Consider the following 12,591-nt stretch of genomic DNA (forward strand, 5'->3'; position numbering starts at 1 on the left):
CAGCAAAGTTACTTTTAACTGTCTTTGCTATTCTCTTGACTTCCTAGGCCAACTGACCACATAAACTGTTCTTTTCCAACAAAAACATGACAAACTCTGCTGCACAGAAATAGTCATCCCAGAGAAGAGCATGTGATGCTTCATATACAGTCTTAGAGATATACAGCACGGAAACAGACCCTTCGGTCCAATTCGTTCATGCCAATCAGATATCCTAAACTAATCTAGTCCCATTTGCCAGTACTTGGCCCATATACCTGTAAACCCTAACTATTCATATGCCCATCTAAATGTCTTTTAAATGCTGTAATTGTACCAGCCTCCACCACTTCCTCTGGCGGCTCATTCCATACACGCACCACCCTCTCTCTGCGTGAAAAAGTTGCCCCTTAGGTCCTTTTTAAATCTTTCCCCTCTCACCCTAAACTTGTGCCCCCTAGTTCCAGACTCCCCCAACCCAGGGAAAAGATCCTGTCTATTTACCCTATCCATGCCCCTTATAATTTTATAAACCTCTATAAGGTCACCCCACAGCCTCTGACGCTCCAGGGAAAACGGCCCCAGCCTATTCAGCCTCTCCCTATAGTTCATCCTTATGTTTCTTTCATTGCGATATTTCAAGCATTGCTAGCCTAAAATGATAGGTATGAAGCAATATTGAAGAAGTCTTTTTCAACCATTCAATGAGCAACATCACATTCTACAACTCCTTCTCACCCCATCACAACACATATTTTGTTAGCTTTGCACTTGGTTAAAAGCTGCTCACCTTTCACATGAATAGTCTGATTCCTATATAATAATTCACATTTATTCTAAATAACCGCTTTATCTTCTATGTCTTAGGCTATCAAGTGGAGAGGAGACGAATTCTGGAAAGAATTGGAGATTTTTGCTTTACTTATACATTTGAAGCTACCATTACCTGAGCTCATGAACCCAAGACTGGAATGGAATAGACTTCTCAGATGCACACAATTTTAACAATCTTTGTGTACTTCAAATCAACAAGAACTTGAGTACTGAGGACATACGCTTCACATAGTAACCCAATAAAACAGCAACTAGATATTTACTATTTTGTCACTTCATATGTACAATAGTTGATCTATAAAACTCACAGATGCTCATTGCAAAGAGTGGATTTCTTTTTTCTTCTGTAAATGCTATGCTGTTAATTAATCTATTTTCTGTCTTATCCAAGGCTGACAAATTGAGCCTGTACTTTTCTGAATTAGATTTCACAAATGTTTTTACTCTCAAGACTTCCTTAATAGTAGCACGCTTCATCACAGCACTGAGTTCCAATCCGTCATAACTGGCACTGGGTCTAGTCTGACTATACAACAGAGTTAACTGTCCAGTCAAACGCAACTGATCTTCCATGGGTACAAAGTCATCTTCCTTTGAAGAGCAGGCTTTATTTTCTCACGATGTAAGTGATCTTTTCCAAGTAAGCTTTCTCCAAATATGTAGGGCATTCGAGTTCTCAGAAACAATATTGAGCCGAGTGTAGTCCCTTCCCAAACTAGTGGATAATCATCCAATAACAAAGAAATTTCTCTAGATTAGATTAGATTACATTACAGTGTGGAAACAGGCCCTTCGGCCCAACAAGTCCACACTGACCCACCGAAGTGCAACCCATCCATACCCCTACATTTACCCCTTACCTAACACTATGGGCAATTTAGCATGGCCAATTCACCTGACCTGCACATCTTTGGACTGTGGGAGGAAACCGGAGCGCCCGGAGGAAACCCACGCAGACACGGGGAGAATGTGCAAACTCCACACATTCAGTCACCCGAGGCGTGAATTGAACCCGGGTCTCTGGCGCTGTGAGGCAGCAGTGCTAACCACTGTGCCGCCCCTACTTCTTCCTAAAGCTAACTGATATAAATTATGGACGCCAACTATTTTCCATTTTCTTTGTGGGCATTGCCCATACTGGAACAGATATTAATTTCAAACTTGATTTATCGCTAGGATTTTATGAATCACCTCACCTGTTGCTATGTGATTTCTTTCATGCACACTACTACTGAGGAGACTTTATTTTACTGCCGTTTTCCTTGATACTCCAATGTTCACATTTTCATACAAATTCTGAAATTTATGATTGGCAAATTCCCTCCAATGTCAGTTGGGAATTTAGCCAGTGCCTCTATCTGGCCCCTATCCATTTCCTCATTGCCTCTTCTAATATTCTTCATTTCTACATTACTGTAAACTGACTAAATCTAGTTGCCATTGTCTATGAAATGCAAGATGAAAATATTCTACGGCCATATCTTCAAGTCCGTTACTTCAATCTTGTTAATGGGAGATTCATCATAGGCCATGACGGTTTTTTTTAACATATATAACATTTTTCGCTAATCTTTTCTATTGGTTTAATATACTGATACTCTTGCATTCTTTAGATGATAGGCAAACTGCTGATGTAGTTTTAAGATAATGAGCCTTTGTTCCTTTAAAATCCTACTTCCTGACGCCAATAACATCTGCTTAATATTTTGATTTATTTAATAATATCTAACTTCTGAAATGTCAGCATTGTGTAAACTGCCAATCCAGTGATTTATGCAAAACAATTGCACCATTGTGTTCCTTGGTCAGTTTCATTTGAGCCTTTTTCATAGATGCCTGCTCAACTATAAGAGTATTTCCATTGACAATATGTTTGTGCTGATAAAATTCCCAGCTAGGTTACAGGGAATCACCACTCATTTTGGTGGCATCAGCATTTGTCAAGCACAACCTGAAGCAGGAAAATTTTTCAAGTTCCTTAACCTTACTTCAATCATTATTATGAAAAAAAAACTAACCAAACCACATTAAACACTGGATATGCATTCACTGTCCAACGCAGCCCCACTGAATGAGTCTATGACTAAAATATTAACTCATTACTAAGCTGAACAATTACCCCTGCCAATTCAGTATCTCCATCTTTTCCTTCCAATCATTCCATGTCGTGCATAATTTTGAAAACCTTGTTGTTCCATTTAGGACATTTAATTGCATGACGGTATTCTGAGTTGGAAGAACATCCAATGGGGGTTCTGCCTGTTTGCAATTCAATGAGATCATGATTTGTCTGTGACTTAACTCCATAAATCCACCATTACCCCATATCCCTTACCATGCAGCCTACTACTGGTCAAGTCAGTAAGTTTGAGAACGATACAAAGATTAGAGAAGTTGCAGATAGTGAGGAGGATTGTCAGAGGATACAGCAGGATATAGATCAGTTGAAGGCATGGGCAGAAAAATGGCAGATGGAGTTTAATCTGGACAAATGTGAGATGAAGCATTTTGGAAGGTCAAGTACAGGTGGAAATTATACAGTGAATAACAGATTTGTTAGGAGTATTGATATGCAGAGGGATCTGGGTGTGCAGATCCACAGGTCACTGAAGGTGGCAGTGCAGGTAGATAATGTACTAAAAAAGGCCAATGGCATGCTTGTCTTCATTGGAAGAGACATTGAGTATAAGGATAGGCAAGTTATGCTGTGGCTTCATAGAATTTTAGTTAGGCCACACCTGGAATATTGCATACAGTTCTTGTCACCAATTATCAGAAGGATGTGAATACTTTGGAGAGGGTACAGAAAAGGTTTACTAGGATGTTGCCTGGTATGGGGGATTTTAGTTATGAAGAAAGGTTGGACAGACTGGGTTCGTTTTCTCTGGAACGCTGGAAGTTGAGGGGCGACCTGACGAAAGTTTATAAGATTGTGAATAGCACGGATAGAGTGGAAAGTATGAAGCTTTTTCCCAGAATGGAGGGGTCAATTACTCGGGGACACAGGTTCAAGGTGCAGTGGGGGGAGTTTAAAAGTGTTGTGCAAGGCAAGTCTTTCCAGGTGGTGAGTGCCTGAAACATGCTGCCAGAGGAGATGATGGAAATGGATACAATCGTGTCATTCAAGAAGCACCTGGACAAATACAAGAATAGGAAGGGAATAGAGGGACACAGATCGTGTAAGTGAAGGCAGACTTAGAATGGAAGGGCAGAATGTGTGGGCGCAGGCTTGGAGGGCCAAAGGGCCTGTTCCTATGCTGTACTGTTCTTTGTTAACAAAAAAAAGATCAATTTCTGTTTTAAAATTAACAATCGATTAAGCACCAATTGCTATTTGTGGAAAAGAGTTCCAAACTCCAAACACCCTGTGTCTTTGTAGAAGTGTTCACTATCTTCACTTTTGAAAAGGTTTGCCTCAATGTTTTAGACCAAGGCCCCTTGTCCTAGATTCCTCAGCCAGCGGAATTGGTTTCTCCCAATAAATACCATCTGTTTCCCTTAGTATCTTGAAAATGTGAATCAAATCTCCTTTACCTTCTAAATTCAGGAGAACATAACCCTAATCTTCAAAGCTTAATCGTTGGCGTCCAAGTTATTATTCCGGTAAATCTGTGCTAAATTCCCTCTGGGGTTCCTCAGGTATGATGCCAAAAATCCTCACAATAGATCAAAGCAGATTTTTTGATAACTGAAACATGATTTCTACCCTATTGTATCTTGTTTCTCAACATATAAAGACCATTGCATACATTTTCACAATACCTTTGGCTGTGTTTATTGATATTTTTGGCACAATCACTTAAGTTCTAAATATCATCATAGCAAAACTATTTTTAAAGGATTTTTATCAGTAGCAGAAAACAATAACATACTGCATATTGGTGACATTGGTTAAGACCCAAAGATGCTAACAAATGCTAGCGCACTAAGTAATGAGTTATGCTGTTGCAAATTATGGCAGCAATGTAGATATTAATCAGTAAATATTCAAAAACCTAAAGCTTCTTAACTTTTCAACCTTGTTTCATTGTTAGGACTGTCTTGAATAAAATCCTTGAAATATTGAACTTATAATGAAAAATCTACAATTTATGAAATTATACAATTATTTCATTGCTTCTGAGTGAGTTTACAAGCATTTTTAGGTCTAGAATGATGAAAATTTTAAATTTATTATAATCATGCAACAATCACAATATAGCAATATTGAGTTCTGTTCAATTAACAGTGTACTCTGCCTTATTCAGCACCACTATTAGGCAATATATTACTGTATTTATTTATATCTATTCTTGATTAAGTAGTACAATATTACACTGAATATATCCTACCTATGGTTCAACGATATGCTGTATATTCCACTTCCGGCACAAAGCACGAACAACCGCTCATTTCTACTGTCCACTTCCACGTGCCATACAGAGCTGGGGAACCTGTACACAATCTAGTAATGCAAAAAACAAAGTGAAGATTTTTAAACCTTTCCATTTTCCCCACCAATTTCTTCTAGCTGCTGGTTACAACAGTGTGACAGTTCATGAAGGATTAGCATCTCCTCCACCATTTTATCCAAGAGCTTGTATTTGTGTAAGACATTTCACAATCTCAGTATTTTATGCAGTCTGGTTATGGAACCCGTGTCAGTGTGGGTTTCCTCCAGTTGCTCTGGTTTCCTCCCACAATCCAAAGATGTGCAGTTCAGGTGAATTGGCTATGCTAAATTGCCCATAGTGGTAGGTGCATTTTGTCAGGGGTAAATATAGGGGACTGGGTCTGGGTGGGTTACTCTTCGGAGGGTCGGTATGGACTTGTTGGGCTGAAGGGCCTGTTTCCATATTGTAGGGAATCTAATCTAAACTGACGTAGGAAGCAGAGCAACCAATTTGTACACAGCAAACTCCCTCAAATAGCAGATAATCTGTTCTTAGTGCTGGTTGAGGAATAAACAATTGCCAAGAAAAATTTGTGTTTTTGTTTCCAAAATTGTGAACAGAAACTCTTATTTTTAATTCAGACGACAGAGGGGAGTCAGTTTACTGTGTCATCTCAAAGACATCATTTCCAACAAACCAGCAGTCACTCAGTATTGTACTGAGGTGTCAATCTAGATATATGTGCTTACATTTCTGAAGTGGGACTTGACCATAGGACTGCCTGACTCAAAGGTGAGAATTATTTCAATTGAAGCAGATAGGACTTAATTCTTCATCCTAAACCCAAACATTGACAGTCAGTAAAGTATTGCCCATGGTAGATATCACAGCCACTCAGAATTCCATTCTCGCTCAATGTCTATAAGAGTACATGTTCAGATATGACTATCAAGAATAACAACTGTAGATTTCATTTTGCATGGTCCACTGATATCCATTGCACATTCCCAGGCAGTTCTGCATTTTACTGAAGTGACTGGTAGTCTTGAGCACCAAAGACAAATCTCAGAGGGGTCTGTGGCAGAAGAGAAAGGGGAGTAAGTGGCAGGTGGTGAGAATTACAAGAACTGTAGAGTTACAAGGGCAATCTTGAATTTCCAACTGTAGTGTACTTTGACAGTCCCAGAGCATATTATGTATTGAAACCAGTGGCCTAAATTTAGTTTTAGTATCTTTGCTGACATTAGCAACAATTGGAGTAGGATTCAGGCCTTCTCCACCCAGAGGAATCCTGGGTGGAGAAGGCCTGAATCCTACTCCAATTGTTGCCGATGTCAGCAAAGAAACTAAAACTAAATTTAGGCCACTGGTTTCAATACATAATGAGCTTACACGATAGTTTTAGACTGTCACTGATAACTCGCAAAAAGAAAATCCCCATGAATTTAGCAGTAGCCCAGACTCGCATAGATTGGGTGCAGATTGCCTCACTGCTAGATTGGTCACTGTTACTTGTCCAAGAATCTCAACCTGTCAATCATCCCTTCAGCATCCAATACAATCCACATCCTGGAGCAAAACTTGGGCCACCACCTAATGTCATCTTCTGGACATAATGAAAATTTGTATTTGATAATACGTTAGTGAAAAGGAGCTGGAGTGACTCAGTGGGCAGTCATCTCTCAGCCAGAAGACCCTAGGTTCATGTCCCACATCAGGTCTTTTTGGCATTCATGGGTCCCTCAAACTCAGTGCTGCATTCCCTCAACCAGACACTTACCCACCCCTACAGGAAGCTGCAAGCAAATCCATTAAGGTTGGTTGTCATGCTCCCTCATGGTGAGACTCCCACGCGCTGCTAACACCCCTTCACTCAACTGGCATCAGGGCAAGAAAGTAGCCCAAGAGCCTTCATAATAACATGGACTTTATTTGGGAAGTTCTGGAAGCAACGTTTGCTGACACTCCATCAAGCTCGCCTAGAATACAGGGCAGAAGATTCCACTCATTCTCATAGCATGGATTTGTCAAGCTGGTCTCCTAAGGGGTTGCACAAGGTCCAAAACAGAAACCATAAAGTATTTGGGAATGGCAATGGATAAAAGATGGGCTCCAGTCCATGTCCCAGTGATGGCTTGAAAAAGATACAGTAGTCGGAAACAATGTAGCGGCTTGGACCGGCCTGTAACGTCACAAAGGAAATGAACGCCGGTGATTGGCAGCTGTCACTCGCCTGTAACAAGCCGCTGTCCCTCTGATAAACGAAGACAAACTCCGATCGGCTCCACACGCACGGGCGGCCCGGAGAGCCCAGCAGCCGCACACCTCCACTGGCGAGCCCCGGACCCAGCTTCACGGGCTCCAGGTAGCTGACAGCTTTCGCCCGACATCCCGCCATCTCTGCAAAAGCTCCCGGAATCCGAGCGCTGCAGCCAATCCGAGGGAGACGCTCTACGGAGCGCCACGAAGATCAAAACAGGCCGCCTCCCCACAAAACCCAAGGGCAGTCGATCCAAGTATGAAAAAGAATGGGAACCATTCCTGCTACTCCCTAAAATAAACTGCAGTATCGATTTGAACAGCAGAAACTGCTAAAAAAAACCTAGTGGAAATAATGTCACGGGTGTGGAATTTGTCAGTTCTGCAGAAATAACTTTTGACTTTAACTTAAACTTCTCCCTTTTCACAGTTCTTAACCGCCTGTAGTGGATAGATTTTGGGCATTTTCCATTTTTTATTGCTTATTTTTAAAAAAGGAAATAGAAGAAACACATTTAGGGAGTGTAACCATAACTCGTAAATTACAAGACTCCAGAATTTCGTAAAGGTATTTTTAATGTATGGCTGTTTGAAAACAAAATCTTGCGAATAAGTGACAGCCTAAAGTGGTGCCAATTAAACCCGTCCCCACCCCCCACAAAGTTGTTTTTCTCATTTTTCTTCCTCCAAATAAATTTAAAAGTTTATTCTTTAAAAGTGATTGTTTAATCGTGGAGGGCTGACTGTGATGAAAGTATAGGCGAAAGTGGGTATTGCACATGCTAGAGATTAGAGTCAAGATTAGAGTGGTGCTGGAAAAGCACAGCAGGTCAGACAGCGTCCAAGGAGCAGGAAAATCGATGTTTCGGGCAAAAGCCGTTCATCAGGAATGAGCAATGTAATGAAAGTATACCTTGGCAGCCAGGGGCAAAACTCACAAGAAGACAAAAACGTTTTTTGTGTCAGAGAATTTCATTTTTTGTAATTTTCTTCCACTCAATTTCAGGATGAAATGGTCCATTTGATTCATCACTGAGCTATTTTCAAACAACAGAAGCGTGATTGGTTAGAGTGGTGAACCTGTATGAATTTAGACAGTCGAGTTTCATAAATTCAAACAGCAATGCACAATTAGTTGCAAAGTGCAGCAGTAAGAAGGTCCCAGTGCTTTTCCCTCTGAATTTGCTGGATCCTGTTTTCCAAATCCTTCTCGACAGGGAATTGCATGGAAAGGTGCAGTAGGAGGGAAGTTAGATAACATAGGAGTGGACCAGAATGTCATGGTGACAACCTCCTTTGATGTGCTGACAGGGAGAGGTAGTGGCAGAAATGGTAGAGGATGATCCTTCCAATATGGAACAAAACAGAAATTGCTGGAGAAACTCAGTAGCTCTGGCAGCATCTGTGGAGAGAAAACAGATTTAATATTTGAGTCCAGTGATAGCAATTTCTGGGATTTTTTTTGGTTCAGATTTCCAGTACCTCCAGTTCTTTGTTTTATCTTTGAATGTGGAGCCTGGTGGGTTAGAATGCAAAGACAAAGGGAACCTCCCAGCATTCTGGGAGGGTGGGGATGTAGTCAAAATGAGAGTGCACAAATGGGTCCAGCACATTTAGGGGAACAGGTAGAACCTTCAGTTTTGATGAAAAAAAGACATATCAGAACAGCATGTGGTTGCCTCATCAGAACAAATGTGACGGAGATGGAGATGGAGAAGCTGAGACAACAGAATTAAGACCTTACAGCAGGGAGGGTGTGGAGAAGTGTAATCACCTCTACTGCCACTGTATCTTTTCTTAGAGAAGGGCCCAAAACTGTTCACAGTGTTCTAGGAGTGGTCTGACTCGTGACCTTTACAGCTGTAGCAAAACCTCCTTACCTCTCATATTCCATTCTATTTGAAATAAAGGCCAAAATTCCACTTTTTTGAATACTAGCTTTTTGTGATTCATGCATGACGACTCCCAAATCCCTCTGTTCCGTAGCCTTCTGCAGCCTTTCACTATTTTAGTAATATTCAGCTCCTCTATTCTTCTTTCTAAAATGCATGAGCTCATATTTTTCCACATCATATCCCATCTGTCAAGTTTTTGCCTGCTCACTTATTCTGCCTATATCCCTTTGTCAACTCTTTGTGTATTCCTCACCACTTGCCTTCCTACATATTTTTATGTCATCCACAAACTTGGGTATCAAACATTCACTTAATTGTGGCGCCTGCATTAATCTCTGTGGTACTCCACTAGTTACAAGTTGTCAGCCTGAAAATGCCCCCTAATGCCAACTCTCTACCTTCTATTAGCCAATCCTCGATGCACACTAATATACTACCTCCAACACCATGGTCTTTTATTAAGTAGGATAATGTGTGCTACCTTGCAAATGCCTTCTGAAAATCAAAATATATTACATCTACTGTTTCCCTTTTAACTATACTGCTTACTACCTCCTTAAAGAATTGTAGTAAATTTATCAGGCATGAATCTCCCTTCATGAGGCCATGCTAACTCTGATCATGTTATGCAATGCTAAATGCTCTTATGATAGTCCCTAACATTTTCCCAATAAAAGACCATTTTCCCTTGGCCCTGAACAGAATAGCAGACAAAAGGGGTGTTCAGCAGTGGCAGCAGCAATACCAGGTTGAGGTAGACGCAGCTGTACACCAGCCTGTGGTCTCCCACCGAGTGAGGAGCAGACCCCAGGTTTAAACCCGATCCAGACTCACAGCTGTCTGTCCAGGTCTGCGGCTAGGGCCAGGATCCTGACAACAAAGGCTGTCACAGCGGCGAGTCTGGTCCCAGTGCAGGACCCTGCGACACTGGTGGAGGCAACCCTTGGTGAGCTCATGGCGACAGCGGCATTGGTGAGGGTGAGGTGGTAAAGGAAAGTGGCAACTCTTTGTTCTAGTGACAGTGGCACAGTGAAACATGATTGCAGCAGTGCCATCAGTTTAACAGCAGGGATTCGAAGCATAAGGGATGGTGGAGCCCAGATCCAGGGCAGTGGCTGAGCTAGGAGCGGGAGCTGTTCCAAAGACCACCTAACCTTATTGAGGTAAGCCTATAAGATGAACTTTATTGGTTTATTTTATGGCTTTATAGTCTGTGTTTTGGGATAGTGCTGGAGAATGGTGACACTGAACAACACTTTTTACTGTACTTGTAACAAATACACGTGATAATAAGTAAATCAAATGAAATAAATCATGGCAAATCAAATAAAGTTGTTACATTGGCAGTTTTCCAATCCTGTGGAACTTTTCCAGAAACTAAGGATTTGTGGAAGATTACTACTAATTCATCCATTACTTCTGTAGCTACTTCCTTTAAAATCCTAGAATGCATCAGGTCCTGTGGACTTAGCAGCCTTGAGTTCCATTACATTCCCTAGCACTTTTTCTGTAGTGATAGTTATTGTATTTATTTTATGCCCTTTTGTCCCTTGAACAATTAGTAATTTTGGAATGCAATTGACATCTTCTACTGTAAAGACTGATTTAAAGTATTTGTTTAATTCATTTGTCACTTTATGGTACCCCATTTTTATTTCCCCTGCTTTATTCTCAAAGGGGTCTATGTTCACTTTAGCTTCTCTCTTCCTTGTTATTTGTATTTAAAGAAGCTCTTGCCATGTGCCTTGATGTGTACTGAGAAGAGAAGCAATTTCTTCTCTCAGAGGGTGGTGAACCTTTGGAACTCCTTGCCACAGAGAGCTGTGAGGGCAGATTCCTTGTGTATATTAAAGGCTGCGATAGATGCTTGATCAGTAGGAAAATTAAGGGTTACGGTGAAAGAGCAGGAGAGTGGACAAGAAGATTGTCAGATCAGCCTTGATCCTATTGAATGGTGGAGCAGGCCTTCTTCTGTTCCTATTTCTTATAGTATTGATACTACTTGCAAGTATACCCTCAAAATTTATTTTCTCCATTAGTTATCAGTTGTTTTTTGTTGGATTTTAAACATTCTCAGTTTTCTAGCTTACCACTAATCTTTTTCACATTGTATATTTTTTTTCAATCTAATGCTAAACTTAACTGGATGTAAGTTTGCTCGCTATGCTGGAAGGTTTGTTTTCAGAAGGTTCGTCACCATGCTAGGTAGCATCATCAGTGAGCTTCCAGATGAAGCACTGGTGGAATGGCCTGCTTTCTATTTATGTATTTGGGTTTTGTTGGGTTGATGATGTCATTTTCTGTGGTGATGTCATTTCCTGTTCTATTTCTCAGGGGGTGGTTAATGGAATCCAGTCAATGTGTTTGTTGATAGAGTTCCTATTGGAGTGCCATGCTTCTGGGAATTCTCATGCATGTGCCTGTTTGGCTTGTCCTAGGATGGATGTGTTATCCCAGTCGAAGTGGTGTCCTTTCTCATCTGTATGTAAGGATACTAGTGAGAGTGGGTCATGTCTTTTTGTGGCTAGTTGATATTCATGTATCTTGGTGGCTAGTTTTCTACCTACTTGTCCAATGTAGTGTTTGTTACAGTTCTTGCACAGTATTTTGTAACTGACATTAGTTTTGCTTGTTGTCTGTATGGGGTCTTTGAAATTCATTAGCTGCTGGTTAAGTGTGTTGATGGGTTTGTGGGCTACCACGATGCCAAGAGGTCTGAGTCGTCTGGCAGTCATTTCCGAGATATCCTTGATGTAGGGGAGAGTGGCTAGGGTTTCTGGACGCGTTTGTCTGCTTGTTTGGTTTTGTTGCTGAGAAATCGGGAGACTGTGTTCATTCTTTTCAAATACACTGTATAGGTGATTTTCCTCTGCTCTTCGTAGTTCCTCTGTGCTGCAGTGTGTGGTGGCTAGTTGAAATAATGTTCTAATGCAGCTCCATTTGTGGGTGTTGTATTGATTGCTTCTGTAGTTCAGTATTTGGTCCGTATGTGTTGTTTTCCTGTGGATGCTGGTTTGAAGTTCCACATTGACTGTTAACTCTACTGTGACATCTAGGAATGGCAGTTTGTTGTTGTTTTCCTCTTCTTTAGTGAATTTTATGCCAGTAAGAATATTATTGATGATCTTGAACGTTTCCTCTAATTTGTTTCGTTTTTACTTCAACACCAGTTCGACTGGGACAACCCATCCATCCTAAGACAAGCCAAGCAGGGATATGTGCAAGAACTCTATCAACAAACACATTGATTT

The 12,591-nt window shown here is 40.9% G+C and overlaps 1 protein-coding gene across 4 annotated transcripts in view; it reads right to left on the minus strand.

Moving 5' to 3' along the window:
- The window catches only part of faap100 (FA core complex associated protein 100), a 36,046-nt gene extending 28,404 nt beyond the window's left edge, over window positions 1-7,642 (minus strand). The window contains exons 1-2 of one of the 4 annotated variants that reach the window (XR_011954842.1): window positions 7,420-7,642; window positions 5,145-5,257 (exon numbers count right to left, since the gene is read on the minus strand). Coding sequence is in view for 2 of the 4 variants with exons in the window: in XM_072558597.1 (XP_072414698.1) it covers window positions 5,145-5,257; window positions 7,420-7,584 (278 nt within the window). In the remaining 2 variants the exon portion in view is untranslated. Of the gene's footprint in view, window positions 1-5,144; window positions 5,258-6,966; window positions 7,334-7,419 lie in introns of those variants that run through there. The other 3 variants (XM_072558597.1, XM_072558596.1, XM_072558598.1) reach the window with 3 other exon arrangements.
- Between the last annotated feature and the right edge of the window lie 4,949 nt (window positions 7,643-12,591).

The sequence above is a fragment of the Chiloscyllium punctatum genome, chromosome 39, assembly GCF_047496795.1.
Source record: "Chiloscyllium punctatum isolate Juve2018m chromosome 39, sChiPun1.3, whole genome shotgun sequence".
Lineage (NCBI taxonomy): Eukaryota > Metazoa > Chordata > Chondrichthyes > Orectolobiformes > Hemiscylliidae > Chiloscyllium > Chiloscyllium punctatum.